This window comes from Schistocerca cancellata, chromosome 2 (assembly GCF_023864275.1).
Source record: "Schistocerca cancellata isolate TAMUIC-IGC-003103 chromosome 2, iqSchCanc2.1, whole genome shotgun sequence".
NCBI lineage: Eukaryota > Metazoa > Arthropoda > Insecta > Orthoptera > Acrididae > Schistocerca > Schistocerca cancellata.
In genome coordinates, this window is record NC_064627.1 from 351554480 (window position 1) to 351571281 (window position 16802).

The following is a 16802-nucleotide window of genomic DNA, read 5'->3' on the forward strand; positions in this document are numbered from 1 at the left end:
TTTCATGATACTTTACTATGTGCAATATATATGGCACATATATGCTTCCTTAGCACACTTTACTCCAGTAGTTGTCTTGTTGTTTTTACAAACAAACGGATGTTTCCTGTTTTTCCGTTTAATGTTGGTTTTATGCTACTCTCCTAATGACTGAGTGTGGCAGTTTTCCTAGCCCCTTCGCTTTTGGTTACGACGTTTCGCGACCCTTGAGGTTGATAATAACATGTATCTGAGATGCCTCTCTTTGACATAGACCTACGTCTTTGAGAACTACACTGACTTCCATCTTTGACCGGTTCGGACTGAATGTTTGTCTAGCAGTCCTAGATTGATAAACGAAAGAAGTGCATTGTAGAAACTAGGTACAAGCGTTACTTTATGTCATATGTGCTTACTTTAGGTCTGGCTCTTTCCGTTTGATATTTACTACTTCTTATTTGTTTCGAACAAAAGTCTGCGGATACTAGTCACTTAATGCTGGCCCCTATTTGGCCTGCTTATGAGACTGAATTCCTCCTACACGTCAGTCGGGGTAAGTTTTTGTTTCTGTGTTTCTTTAGCGCTCGTTTGTCGTGTATGGTTTTGGGTCTCAGTAACTACCCCAACGTTAAGCACGTATGACCTTACGTAGTTATTAACATACTAGGGTTTGACATAACGTACCAGAATACATCTTCCCCTTGCAACAAATATATGTGCTGACGATACATATGCATTGGATACATTCGTTCAGTCTCTTCACTCTTGTAGTTTTTGTACTATATGCTATTTACCTCTTTCCTATCTCCACTTTTCGCGAGTTACTTCTACGTTAATTCCTGCTGATATACTATCATAACACACATACGTTTGAACTTTACCTAAGCTAATTAACATTACTGCATGTACTATCATCATTGGCCTTTTGTTTTGACATTATTGCTGTCGCTACTTCTCACATTTTATTTCCCTCCTTCTATTGGGCATCAATCGTGATTTGTAATGATATGTCCAAAACCGCTACCGTTTCCCTACAATAACAAAGTATTTCTGCTTCATTCTTTTTGACATTGCCTACATTGTGGGGAACTTGATGGATCTACTCCTCTTTCGCCAGATTCCACTGCATCATGCCACAGTTGACCTACTGGTTACTGACATTTTTGTATTCCCTTCTGGTAAAGCACGGCGAAATTTCTTACATTTTATTGGTATTCTTTATTTAAGTTTTTCTTCCTTGTCTTTCTCCCCTACTGTTTGGGTTGAGTCCCTAATAGTTCTAGTTTTTAGGTGCGGGTACGCCTTTGATCTTGATTTTGAATACTCAAATTTTTTGTTATGTGTATTCATGCTTGTACGATGAGCACCTTTGAGATGTGGAGCTACGACCCTTCTTACTACTAGGTTATACGCATAGCCGAGGCTTTTGTTTCGGTAGTCTCTTAGAGTTTAAATCTGTTTGGTTTAGACCTTTAATATGTACGCCCATACGTAAAATACGGAACACAATACAAGGGGACTAACGTCCCCACATGATACTCAGAACGTCAGTATTGCCATCCTTTGAGGATTTTCAGTAGATTACATCAGTTTGTTTGTCGTTTGACATATTACAATGTAGCTACTCTAAGTGACTCTACAAGCTCCACTCGTTTATATACTTTGTTTCGCCCCCTCATTTTCGTACTACAATCTCAAGCTTGAAGTCGCATTTACATATGGCGTTCTCTCCCTCCAAGTTTATTAGCTTATTCTTACTTTTGCTTCACCCGGGTTTCCTTAGGGCTTGCTGGATTTTAGCATTTCTCTGTCTTACCGTTTTCTATGTTGATCACATAAGTTTCATGGATCTCGTTTAACCTATTCGCATTGTAATGGTTTATTTATTACAAATGTTTTCCTAAATTTCTAACACGAGTGTCTAATATGGCTGCGCTTCCTTTTCTCATCCTTCGTTTTTGGCTCATTTCAGTGTGTTAATGATTTATTCATGTAAGTAGAATCTATATCATACCCACAGTTCACGGCTTGTCAGTATGTTTCTTTCTTTTAATATTGGTCTGCATAAAGCACACAGCTTTAGGTTTTCATTTATGGTTGCAGGCTAATGCAAAACGTAATTGGAGGTTTCCAATTTCTGATCGTTTAATTGATAGATAATTACAATGAGGTTCTATTTAGCGTCTGCGTTTTCATGTATATTAGAATACATCAACATAGTTTCCTGGTTATGACTTAACACTTACGTTATGTAGCGCTTTCATGTGGACTGAACGTATGGTAAGCCACTTCACAAAAATATATAATTGTAGGCTGTGATTGTTGTTCATTTCGCTAGCAATTTTCCTTGAAACAATGAGCGTCTAACTACACATGATATTGTCTTACTGGTCTTCAATTCATCGAGGACTATTTCTCACACATAGTTCTTAGTTGATTCTTGATGTCATCTTACTTGGCTACACAACAGCCTCGTGGATTTATTATTCATAGTGCAGCACAGATGTATTTGTTTCGTTTTAGTAGCTTCCCGGTTTTCTCAAGCCTTCAGTAGGTAAAAGTAGATGCAAATGGGGACTGGACTGAGGTTTAAGCGGAAGAAGTAGAAAGGCGGATTACGGGAGAAAATGGGCTTGGTACTAGGAACGAGAGAGGAGAGAGACTAATTGAGATCTGAAATAAATTTCGGCTAGTGATAGCGAGTACTATGTTCAAGAATCACAAGAGGAGGAAGCACACTTGGAAAAGGCCGGAACATACGTAAAGATTCCATTTATATGTATTATCACATGTTCAGACACAGATTCCGAAATCGGAAATTTGAGTGTAATGCGTGACCAGGAGCAGATATAGACTCAAATCACAATTTAGTAATAATGAAAAGTAGGCGGAAGTTTAAGAGACAAGTCAGGAAGAATCAGTGAGCAAAGAAGCTAGATACGGAAATACTATGGAAAGAAGAGACGCATTTGAAGTTCTTTGACGCTGTGCGATAATGAATAACTCAGGAGGCAGTTCAGTTGAAGAGGAAGGAAATTTCTAAAAAGGGCAAGCCCAGGTGCTGGAAAGAAAAACTGTCACAAGGAAGGTAACTGAGAAGAAACTATGAGCCACACAGGAAATACTTAGGCTGATCTGTGAAAGAAGGAAGTACTAAAAATGTTTAGGAAAATACGGAAACACATTATACTACGGAATGAAAGAAATAGGAAGTACACGGAAACCAAGGCGAAATCATTGCATGAGGAATATGAAGAAATCGGGAAAAGAGGTGATTGTGGGAAGGACTGATCCACACATATAGAAGTCTAAACAGCCTTCGGTGAAATTATAAGCAAGGGCTGTAACATTAAGAATGTAATGGGAAATCCGGCATTAAACGCAAAGGAGAGTGTATGTGTGGAAAATGTACTCCGAAGGACTCTATGATAAGAAGGGCTTGTCTGATGACGTGATAGAAGAGACATAAGTCGTTATAGAAGAGATAGGGGCTCCAGTATTGGAATCAGACTTTGAAAGAGCTATGGATGACTTCAGATTAAATAAGACAGAGGGATAGAATAACATCCCATCGGAATTTCTAAAATCGATATGGGAAGTGGAAAAAAAGGACTATTCACTTTGGTGAGTAGTATATAAGACAGGTGATATTCCGCCAAACTTTTAGAAAAACATTATCCACACAATTCCGAAGATAACAATGACCGACGAGTATGATAATTATCGCAGAATCATCTTAACAGCTCTTGCATCCAAGTTGCTGACAAGAATGATACACCGAAGAACGCAAAAGACTGAGTGATGATTTGTTAGATGACAATCAGTTCTGATTTAGGAAAGATAAATGCACCAGTAAGGGAGTTCTCACCTCCTTACTTTCCGCCTCCATACAATTACTTTCCTTTCCCCTTCTTTCAAGTCTCTCCAAAAGTCTCACATTCGTTATCGCAGGAGAAACCTACCAGAGCTAATTTTTAGCCAGCCACTCGCAAAATTCTTTCTTTCCCCTCTCCACGTACTCTGGGACTGCTTTCTCCGCTGTATCTGCCTTATCTGTACGCATAACCTCTGTTTCCTGAGACATATACGCATTAGATGCTCGCAGCTAAACTAACTGGCCTAGTAAAATTTCCAACGTTTTCCCCAGGGTAGGCCCCTTTGATATCGATAACGACATGATTAACCCTCTATCAATCGGAAAAAGCACAAATGACATTGATACTAAAGCGTGACGCTGTTATAATACTTTTTACAGTAAAGTAACAGCTTTATCTGAGTGGATACACACAGTTAGTACTTCACGCACTGAAAACAACGAGCCATTCTCGTTTCTTGAAACCCGATACACAGCCACACTAAATGTTAATGACATAAGCTCAATCACTTGTAAATGGCATAAATACCGAAACCTACGTCGCTATTAAATAAACACCGTTAGAGTCAAACGGCGGTGGGTTCATTTAAAAAAGTACTTATTATTCTTTTCCAAAACAATAACTTGCTTAATTACACAGATCCATACATGTAGAGGCTATGAGGAGAATATATTATCAACGAAGTGACAAGGGAATGTAGCAAGACAAAAAGGGAAGGTATTTCCAGAGTTGTCAGCATTCTAAATTTACATGTTATGCAAGTCTCTTTGTTACCATAATAGAAAATATATTAAGTGACAAAATAGAATTGCATGTCTTAAAAATACGTCTCCAAAAAGGCATGTGAGTTTTAATCCGACCACCGATGTCAGTTACGAGTGCTGTTGATTTCATCACATATAAAGGTGGCTTCAGCTCTAAGCAATATTAATGGGATTACTCAGCGATTTTGAGTTAGGTAATGGCACAATTCCATTGATTATCTCCTTCTCTGAGGTTTTGAAACCGTGTAAGTTACACCATATTCTGTATGTATAGAAATTCTGCCTGTGCCTGTTTAATACTTACGTTCTATCTACTGAATAATGTCTTGTGTATCATCTGCACACACTGTCCATTCGCACGCTCAAATGTATTACTGCTAAGCATTTCATGAGGTGGGTGTCGCGACCACGAAGAACGCATGCGGTACAATATTTCAGAATAATGTCTGTCAATGTTTAATAGCAATCCGCAACATTTTTTGCGCCGATTCGTATCTATTGATGAAAACTGGATCCACTATTACACACCAGAGTCAAAACGGTAGTCAAATCAAGGGACAAAGGATAGTGAAATAGCATCGAAGAAGGCAAGACCATTTTGATAGCTGGAAAGTTGATGACCAAATTTTTGGGATTCCCAACTAACAATCCCCAAAGATTAGTTTGGAAAAGGCAGAACCATAGCTAGACCATATTATTCTTCATTGCTGGATCGTCAGAACTTGCGCTGGCTGCGCTCGGCAGGCAAAAAATGCTCTTTCACCAGGAAAATGCCCCATTCCACACATCAGCGCTAAAAGTGGCGAAAGTTCATGAACTGGGTTTTGAATTGGTTCCTCATTCACCCTGTTCACCAGACTTAGCCGTAAGTGAATTCTCCCTACTCCCTAACTCAGAAATATGGCTTGCCGGATAGAAATTTTCATCACACGAGGAAACTATATTTGCAATGAACGAGTATTTTGCATAGTTTGATAGAATCCATTTTTCCGATGGGATGAGAAAGGTGGAGGCTCACTGAACCAAGTGCATATCCCTCAAAGGAGACAATGTCATGAGGTAAGCTAAGTTGTTTACGGAGCATATATTTTTTCTTCCTTTCTTACCAGATTTATCAAATCATCCTTGTACAAAATGTGTAACAATATACCTCATATACTTAGCTCTCCCACACATTTACAACTGGATCCCAGCGCAAAACACTAGTAATAATATTTTACACATTAATCTCTGGTGACATTGCAGCAGTCTGAAACCTCCCGATCTTCTGACTAATTATTTTTTATACCAAATAATTACTGGAAATTTCTTAAAATTTTTTTACAAAACCTTCTAATAATCAAGATCGCAAACAAAATCGCATTAAAATATAATGTAATGTGTTATTGTTTAGACCATGACTACTAAAAGACTTTTTTTAACTTTACGAAAATATTCAAAGCGTTTGTGCCCATCTGTTTATTATGTTAGAAATTAAATCCAAATACTAATAATAGTTCTTCTACTGTGTGGATGTGATGACTTTCCTCGTCACAGTCTTTGAATGAAAAGTTCTCGGGTAACTTGCCGCTTGAAATTCACATAAAATACCATCTGAATTTGAAGTAGCAAGTGGAGCGAGAACGTTTTATTCAAACTGTACCACTGGTCTAACACTTTGTCACAAAGCACCCTATCTTTGAAGCAGTACACTTCTGGTTTATTTGTTATCGTAAGAAAAAAATCCTGCCCCTCTATTGAATCGTTAACATATAAGGCTAGAAAATAGTAGAGGTTGCGCTGACCTATTGTCTGTCACGAGAATCTCCAGATATTACGTATTTTCAGGAGGCAACGGCATGTGAACAATCGAAGCGATATTAATGGAAACAATTCTGACTGTATGGTATGTTATCGCTGCAATTAGTATTACGTTTTTAGTGTTTCATGTAGCTGAAATCCGCAAAAATATTGTGGTTACGGATTGTCGAAAAGGGTCCAACCGACTAGGCGGCTTCGAAAAACATTTTTCTGGTCGTGATTGTGACCGTTTTGCGGTTAACAAATACATTCCGACTGGTACTTTGTACGTTTGGTTACCGGACGAACGTTGTGAGCTCGTTTCTTTTTACGGTGATCATGTGATAGCAACCATCGTTGATAGCCTGCACCCGACGTCCCTGAAATAATTAGGTTTTGTTCGACGACGTGAGGATAGCCTTCAGTGAATTCTTCCTCGACTGAGAGCAGCGAAATGAACCGAGGAGCTGGATGCATATTTTATGCGCACTCCAGTAACGAGGCACCGGCATAATGGACGTGGGAACACTGCACCACCATAAGCCCAGCCCATCGCCTGGCTAGCCTGGTAGGAGCAGGGCGACTGCTACTCAGAGCTCGGAACAGCCTGCCATGAAAACCGCATTCAGCCACTCTCCCTCGGCATTTTCATGCCTCGTTTCGTCTTTAGTACTGCATCTCTTTCCTCCATTTTCACCCGCCGCCATTTCTCGTTTGCCACACGCGAGCGTATATGCATATTAATGCCTCTGCAGCCCTATCCATACCGACATAGACACGTCATCTTGTAAATCAGTTACTTTTTACTGAATTCTCATATTTTGCGCAGCGTGTACCCCACAGGTCTTTAAATCACATAGGGATCTTTTCAGTCTCACGTCGTAAGTTCGCATAGTGTTGTGTGTTAAAGTACCGTTACCGGGACGAGGAGGCCACCGGCAGCCGATCGAAATCACCTGATGGCCTAGCGATTAGGGTCGGTGTGCTGGTCAAACAGGGTGTAATTTTTAGGCGGTTTCCCACATCTCACTAAGTGAATACCAGTCTGGTATCCAATTGCCCGCCTCCTTTACACGTTTCGCAAAAATGTAGAGCACCTTCGCTCACTTTCACATCAGTAACACTACACGCAGACAGTTGCGGCACACATAGTCGGTCCCGGTGGGTAACTGGGTGGCGTCAGGAATGGCATCTGGCCACCCTTTAAGTTAACCATACCAAACCGTTAATAATTTCAGCGGGCTTGCTCCTATGCGGAACAAAGGCACAAGGAGAATAAGTTAGTGAGACAACTGAAACTGTACCAGAGCACAGGAAGTATGGAAGGGCTGGTTGATTATGTGGGCTTATCCTTAACAACAGTCATAAGGAAAAGAAAACAATAGTTCTCAGTCACAGTGCGTCAGTTGTAAACAATTGAGGCTGAGTTTTAGAGGAAGCAGCTCAGCGATTCCGCAATACTTTACCAAAAAAATTAAAAATTGAATTTTGTTGATCAGGCATAACGGCAACCATAACAAGAACCGCAACACAAGGGTTTATTCCCCGATTATTAAAATTTTAGCAGTTTAAATGTAAATTATTAGGCGCAACGCGTAAAAGAGCAATGTAATTCCGATAACCGGAATCTTAAGAACTTAAATTTCATTTCTTACGCCCTATGACCATCTTTAAAAAAAAAAAAAAAAGAAGTACAGCGTTTGCCCCTCATAATCAAAACTTTTTTTTTACCCTCTACAAATCCCTCTAGTACGACGGAAGTTATTCCTTGATGTCTTAACAGATGTCCTATAATCAAATCCCTTTTTTCTAGTCAGTGTTTTCCATGTATTCTTTTACTAGCCGATCCTGTAGAGAACCTCTCCATTCCTTGCCTTATCAGTCCAGCTAATTTTGAACTTTCTACTGTAGCACCACGTCTCAAATGCTTCGATCCTCTGCTCCTGTGATTTTCCCAAAGTCCATGTTTCACTTCCATACTTTTCTGTACAGTATCAGAAATTTCTTACTCAAATTATGGCCTATATGTGATATTAGTAGACTGCTTTTGACCACGAGTGCCCTCATTGAATGTATTGGACTGCTCTCGATGTCCATCTTGACTCGTAAATCACGGGTTATAATGCTTCCAAGCTGACAAAATTCCTTAACTTCATCAGCTTCTTATTCACCCATCATGATGTTATGTTTATCGTTGTGCTCATTAACGCTACTCCTTATTACTGTCGTCTTTCATCAGTTTACTCTCAGCCCATATTCTGTACCCATTAGACTGTTCATTCCATTCAGCAGATCCTCTAATTCTTCTTCACTTTCACTGAGGATAGCAATGTCATCAACGAACCTTATCACTGGTAACCTTTCTCCTTGAATATTAATGTCGCACATTAATTTTTTTTACGCCATTACTTCTTCGATGCATGAATGGAACAGTAGTAGCGAAGCATTACACTCGTTTTAATCCGAGCACTTCATTGTTATTCTCCTACTCTTATTGTTCCCTCTTGGTTGTACATATTGTATTACCGGTCCTTCCCAACGCTTACCCACATTTCTCGCAAAATTTTAAACCTCTTGCACCATTTGACACTTTAGAACGCTTTTTCCAGGTCAACCAACCCCTTAAACGTGTCTTGATTTTTCTTCAGTCTTGCTTCCGATATCAACCGCAACGTCATAATTGCCTCTCTGGTGTCTCTATCGTTCCGAAAAATATTCAAATGTGTGTGAAATCTTATGGGACTTAACTGCTAAGGTCATCAGTCCCTAAGCTTACACACTACTTAATCTAAATTATCCTAAGGGCAAACACACACACATCCATGCCCGAGGGAGGTCCAGTCAAAACAGGGGCCAATATTTCTGACACAGCGATACCTTCGATCATCACTTGCCGATTAAGGGTGTTTTGATTCGACATTCTATACTGAAAAGCCGAGATACCGCAACTATCCGTATAAAGATGGAGACAAAGGGAACGCCAGGAATGTCGGTGGCAGATGGGACCAGTACTTCGACACTAGAACTGGTCATCGGCCACATCCGCCAGCTCTTCGTAAACTCTGCTGGTCTTTAAAATCTCTAGAAAAGCAGCGTGCAACATACATCAAGCCTATCTATACTACATACTAGGCTATACTATTTACTAACATTTCAGAGCAACCACATTTTGTAGTTAGGGCTAATATCATGTATATTATGTACACAGGGTGTTTCAAAGCCTGTGCACAAAACGTCTAGGAGTCATAAAGCACGTGATGGAGAGCAATTTTTGTTACGAAATGTTTACTGACACTTCCCGCGACGCTGGGTATCCTTCTGCATTGATCCCCTGAGGATGTAGGCACCCTGCGAGCGTTTATTACATTTCATGTCGCCTATAGTCCAGTCATCTGCTCTATATAAGAAGGAGCATGTACAGCAAAATTTAACTTCCTGATTCGCTTGAAAACTATTTTTCTCTGCTTAGAGGCACTCATTCTTCAGCTTTTGGAAACTATCAATTTGCTCGAATAGGTACTATGCAGCTCACCTCGCTAGTAGTTCCGGCTAGTTCGATGAAGTCTCGTTGCCCCAAGGCCCACGAGTACTAAATAACTTCCAACGCTGCCGGGAAACGTCAGCGAACTGTTGTCTGCAACAGTTGTTACCCATAGTGTCATTTATCACCCCTAGCTGTTTCATGCAAAGACTTTGTAAAATGATTATATACACTTCTGGAAATTGAAATAAGAACACCGTGAATTCATTGTCCCAGGAAGGGGAAACTTTATTGACACATTCCTGGGGTCAGATACATCACATGATCACACTGACAGAACCACAGGCACATAGACACAGGCAACAGAGAATGCACAATGTCGGCACTAGTACAGTGTATATCCACCTTTCGCAGCAATGCAGGCTGCTATTCTCCCGTGGAGACGATCGTAGAGATGCTGGATGTAGTCCTGTGGAACGGCTTGCCATGCCATTTCCACCTGGCGCCTCAGTTGGACCAGCGTTCGTGCTGGACGTGCAGACCGCGTGAGACGACGCTTCATCCAGTCCCAAACATGCTCAATGGGGGACAGATCCGGAGATCTTGCTGGCCAGGGTAGTTGACTTACACCTTCTAGAGCACGTTGGGTGGCACGGGATACATGCGGACGTGCATTGTCCTGTTGGAACAGCAAGTTCCCTTGCCGGTCTAGGAATGGTAGAACGATGGGTTCGATGACGGTTTGGATGTACCGTGCACTATTCAGTGTCCCCTCGACGATCACCAGTGGTGTACGGCCAGTGTAGGAGATCGCTCCCCACACCATGATGCCGGGTATTGGCCCTGTGTGCCTCGGTCGTATGCAGTCCTGATTGTGGCGCTCACCTGCACGGCGCCAAACACGCATACGACCATCATTGGCACCAAGGCAGAAGCGACTCTCATCGCTGAAGACGACACGTCTCCATTCGTCCCTCCATTCACGCCTGTCGCGACACCACTGGAGGCGGGCTGTACGATGTTGGGGCGTGAGCGGAAGACGGCCTAACGGTGTGGGGGACCATAGCCCAGCTTCATGGAGACGGTTGCAAATGGTCCTCGCCGATACCCCAGGAGCAACAGTGTCCCTAATTTGCTGGGAAGTGGCGGTGCGGTCCCCTACGGCACTGCGTAGGATCCTACGGTCTTGGCGTGCATCCGTGCGTCGCTGCGGTCCGGTCCCAGGTCGACGGGCACGTGCACCTTCCGCCGACCACTGGCGACAACATCGATGTACTGTGGAGACCTCACGCCCCACGTGTTGAGCAATTCGGCGGTACGTCCACCCGGCCTCCCGCATGCCCACTATACGCCCTCGCTCAAAGTCCGTCAACTGCACATACGGTTCACGTCCACGCTGTCGCGGCATGCTACCAGTGTTAAAGACTGCGATGGAGCTCCGTATGCCACGGCAAACTGGCTGACACTGACGGCGGCGGTGCACAAATGCTGCGCAGCTAGCGCCATTCGACGGCCAACACCGCGGTTCCTGGTGTGTCCGCTGTGCCGTGCGTGTGATCATTGCTTGTACAGCCCTCTCGCAGTGTCCGGAGCAAGTATGGTGGGTCTGACACACCGGTGTCAATGTGTTCTTTTTTCCATTTCCAGGAGTGTAAGAAACCATTACGCAGTGGTGTGATGGTATTAGGTGCCATTGCGTTACCAGCACGATCTCACCAGTTTCGGTAATTTGGAGAATGCTCGTTACATTTCTAGTGTGGTAAGATTGGTGACCCATCGCTATCTTCGAGCTCTCCCTGACGTTACTTTCAACATAGGAGAATCACATAAGGCAAGTTAATTGAAAACGACAGGTATGGTAAAAATGTAAGCTAAAATAATTGCGGTAAGTGATAATGCATTCATTCCACTGTGAGACGAGACGGTCAATACCTTAGTGGAAACATGTTCGCGGTTGCCTAAGGAACCAAGATTGTACTCAAGTGTGCACCTCTTCGTCTGAAGCAAATTGCCGATCGATAATGACTTTTCTTCACGTATCATATTGAGAGAAGGCAGGACTGTAAAAAGGACGTGTAAGAACTTCCCACCGAAACTTTGGCATCGTAGTGAAAACAATCTTTGCAACATGTGGATCGGCATTATCTTCCAACAGAACAATTTTCCCAAGACAGTTTCGACTACGCTTTACGGGGAGGCCCTTGAACTTCATCCATGCAGACCCGATCCCTCCCTATGCGATTTACATAATTTTGGAGCTCTGAATAATGAGATTCGAGAGGTCTATTTGCTTAGGACGAAGATGTGCACTCCTGTGTATAATCATGAGACCACAGGCAACCGCAAGCATTTTCCCATGCAGGAACTGATCGTATTGTCTCACAGAGGGACAAATGTTTTAACAGTTATGCCAATTACTTTTCATATAATAAACAGTTTGCTTATTTTTTTCCATCATTCTAAGTCTCTTTTGCGTGCACCTTATATGTTGCCCTTTCTGTCCAGATCCAACCCGATGCAGAGTGATGCCATTGCCAGTACGTTCTTCAAATCTCTCTCTGCCTCTACAAGCACAGCTTGACTTCGCCTTATTTCCTGTATGGAGGCCAGTATTTCGACCAGTCTGACGGTGTTGCGACAGAAAGTCCGTCAGCTCCATCCATAGTCAACCTTTATATGGAAATATTTTGAAGACATCACTTTGGACACGGCTCCACATAAGCCAAGTTCATTTTATCCTTACGCCGACGGCACTTTTGTCATCAAGCCATAAGGACGTGAAAACCGGGGAAAATTCTTAGAACATGTAAATTCCATCCATGACCACATCTGTTTTACGATGGAAGTAGAAATAGATGCTGCGTTGCCTTCCCTTGACGTCCTCGTTCGCCGGAAAACCAATGGAAACCTCAGCCACAGTGTGTACAGGACACCTACAAACACCGATCGGTATCCGCAAGCTCATAGCCACCACCATCCGGCACAAGATTGTGGCGCTCTGAACACCCTCGTCTAACGTGGAAAAGTCATCTCAGATGCTGAAAATCTGCCGCTAGAATAAACCACCTCCTAAAAGTCTTCCAGAAAAACGGCTACAATCACGTCCAGACATCACAGGCTATTTCTGATGGGACATGCAGGAAAAATACCACCGAAGAAGAGTACAAGAAGCTAGCGTTTTTGTCTTTCTGTGTCGGGTAAGATTATCCTGCTGCTGAAGTGACACAGTATCTCATAGTGTCCAGGCCCCCAGAAAAAATACGACAGAAGACGAGGACTGTGAAGCACGATGTAGTGCTTTGCACGCCTGCTGTGTACAAACTACCACCTCGATGTGGCTGTAGCTACGGCGGCCAAAGAGTATCCACTGTGGAGCAATGCTGGTCGGAACACAAAAGTGCTGACGCCTACGCTGTCCTGAAAAATCAGCCGTGACAGAGCAAGCTTTGGCAAATCGACACCGGTTTCTGTTCGACATAACATCTTTCATTATGAGGACGAAAGCAGTTTTGGATAGCACCAAGAGAGAGGCTGTATAAATAAAAATATGTGAAACACCATCAACAACGACGGCGCTCTGCAGCTCAGCACAGCCTAGGACCCGGCCATTGCGAGGCTGAAGCGAGTTCGACGGACGCGGGACGAAAATAATTACCATATCTGGCGAGGAAGAGAGCACCAGTGAATATCCGGCAGTCATTTACCACTCGACAATGGACGAGGAGAGCTCGGTCGGAATGCCGTGTGATTCTAACCACCCGACGTGGCTGGAAGCCCGAGAAAACTTTATTAATTCATATAATCGCGAGACCACGCATTCACTCATCTCTCCAGTTCTGTTAGCGAAATTCAGTTCGACTTGACGCCCAGCCACGTTAGAGCCGTTATTGCTGCCAGAAGTTGCTACTCTCTATGCTGAATTTCGCACCATATATAGTACTGTATCACCAAAGAATTTATAAATGTAATCTTCCTACTATACTGTATTAGTACTGTATCACCAAAGAATTTATAAATGTAATCTTCCTACTATACTGTATTTGCACAATAACCAAAATTTCATATTTGGTGTCCAACGTGGTGTTGCAGTTTTAATGACCACAGAGTAGTAACGTTGTCTAAGGTTTGTTTTTCAAAGTTCATTAGATCAGAGTTGGTTAAATATGTGTTGTTGAAAGCGTGTAGTTTTACAGCTCACATTTCCGATGAAGGGTTAACCGCGACCTCTCTCCCTACAGGCTGCGAGTGCGTGCTATTCACGAGCACTTTTGGAAAGGAGTTCGGCGCCTTCAGCAGCCCCGACTACCCGCGGCCCTACCCATCAGACATCGACTGCCTGCTCTACAGCTTCGTGGGCGGGCCGCACGACGTCGTGCACATCGTCTTCGTCGACTTTGACGTGCAGAAGACTCATCTCGAGTGAGTACTATTGAAAACATACGTCGTGGTAAGAGTTCTAGGATCAAAACTCAAAGGAAGGGATGTTCTGTTTCAAGGTGTGACGAAATGACACCCGAATGAAACGAATGTATACGACGTATGACACGTGTGTAGACGCAGTGTCTGAGCAGTCAGTTGCAGACATGTGTAGTCAACACGGCAGCAGATTAACATCTACATCCATATTCCGCTCGCCACATTACGGCATGTGGCGTAGCGTACTTTGTTTATCACTGTCACTTCAAGCTTGCCATGTACAAATAATGAATGGTTTGCTGAAAGAACTGTTACTGATACGCCTTTGATTCAAGGAATTCGCATTCAACAATTAATTTCGAAATAAAATTCCACCAAGACAGTTTACATCCAGCACTGACATAGGAACCTCCCCATCGCACCCCCCTCAGATTTAGTTATAAGTTGGCACAGTGGATAGGCCTTGAAAAACTGAACACAGATCAATCGAGAAAACAGGAAGAAGTTGTGTGGAACTATGAAAAAATAAGCAAAATATACAAACTGAGTAGTCCATGGGCAACACAGGCCACACCAAGGATCATGTGAGCTCAGGAGCGCCGTGATCCCGTGGTTAGCGTGAGAAGCTGCGGAACGAGAGGTCCTTGGTTCAAGTCTTCCCTCCAGTGAAAAGTTCAAATTTTTATTTTCAGACTATTATCAGAGTTCAGGCACTCACACATAATCAACTTCACTCTCCAAAATTCCAGGACATGTTCAGATTTGCTTGGACATATGCAGGATTTGACGGTCTACACATGGAAAAATCTGAAAACGTAAAAAACATATGTTTTGACAGAGCACAGAGAAAACTGTGCGACTGTGAAACTGTTGCATTCATTTGTTGCAGTTTATGTGACACACTCTTATGTTTTCATCACTTTTTTGGGAATGATTGTCACATCAACAAGAAAACCAAAATCGGGCAAGGTAGAAATATCTTTTTACCCATTCGCCAAGTGTGCAAGTTAGGTGGGTCGACAACATATTCCTGTCATGTGACGCACATGCCGTCACCAGTGTCGTATAGAATATATCAGACGTGTTTTCCTGGATCAAATGTTTCCGTTTCCCATTGGAGAGGCACGTCCTTGCGTCTACTAATCGCACAGTTTTGCGGTGCGGTCGCAAAACACAGACACTAAACTTATTACAGTGAACAGAGACGTCAATGAACGAACGGACAGATCATAACTTTGCAAAAATAAAGTAAGTAAAGTTTTCGCTCGAGGGAAGACTTGAACCAAGGACCTCTCACTCCGCAGCTGCTCACGCTAACCACCGGACCACGGCGCTCCTGTGCTCACATCATCATTGATGTGGCCAATGTCACCCATGGACTACTCAGGTTGTATATTTTGTTTATTTTTTCATAGTTCCACACAACTTCTTCCTGTTTTCTCGATTGATCTGTGTTCAGTTTATCAAGGCCTATCCACTGTGCCAAATTATAACTAAATCTGAGGGGGGTGCGATGGGGAGGTTCCCTTGTGAGTAGTAAACTTGTTCTTTTCAACCCACTTCTACATACTACTACTGCTCTGTCACGCCCCACTCTGGGTGCCCAAAGTGTGGCAAAGCGAGATTGCTCTTACTTGAAGGGTAGCATTATTCCTGTTATGTAGCCACTAGGCTTGAACGTCACGAATGAAACCGCCCGTCACCTAGTGGCTAGAACCACACTTTCAGTCACAGGTGTTGACAGTACATCTGACTGACTGAGATGAAAAGGGGGATAGTAATGTAGGATCGTGGCCCCTATGAGGATCTGACTGGCTGACATAGCAGAATAACTAGGTTTACTGGATGCTATCTACCTTCGCGATTTGACCTCATCCACTTCTTGTGTCGGTTGCCTGCGGCGAAGAATTGATAGTCGGAGGGGGGGGGGGGGGAATAATGTTTATTGGCTTGTTTGATGGTTCGCTGCTTTTGATACACACTATGTAACCAAAAGTATTCGGAGACCTGGCTGAAAATAACTTACAAGTTCATGGTGCCTTCCATCTGTAAAGCTGGAATTTAATAGGGTGTTGGCCTACCCTTAGCCATGATGACAGCTTCCACTCTCGCAGGCATACGTTCAGGTAGGTAATGGAAGGATTCTTGCGGAATGGCCATTCTTCACGGAGTGCTGCACTGAGAAGTATCAATGTCAGTAGGTGAGGCCTGGCACGAAGTCACCGTTCCAAATCAACGCCAAGGTGTTCCATAGGATTCAGGTCAGAACTCTGTGCAGACCAGTCCACTACAGGGATGTTAATGTCATGTAAGAACTCTGCCACAGGCCGTGCATTATAAATAGGTGCTCGATCGTGTGGAAAGATGCAATTGCTATCCCAGAATTGCTCTTCAACAGTGGGAAGCAAGAAGGTTCTTAAAGCGTCAATATAGGCCTGTGCTGTGATAGTGCCACGCTAAACAACAAGAAATACTACCACACCATAACACCACCGCCTCCGAATTTTA

The 16802-nt window shown here is 43.0% G+C and overlaps 1 protein-coding gene across 4 annotated transcripts in view; it reads left to right on the forward strand.

The window, feature by feature from the left end:
• LOC126145599 (suppressor of lurcher protein 1-like) overlaps positions 1-16802 on the forward strand; it is a 579327-nt gene that overhangs the window by 236892 nt on the left and 325633 nt on the right. For all 4 annotated transcript variants that reach the window (XM_049915569.1, XM_049915568.1, XM_049915571.1 and 1 more), the window contains one exon: positions 14117-14297. In XM_049915569.1, the coding sequence (XP_049771526.1) occupies positions 14117-14297 (181 nt within the window). The remainder of the gene's footprint in view (positions 1-14116; positions 14298-16802) is intronic.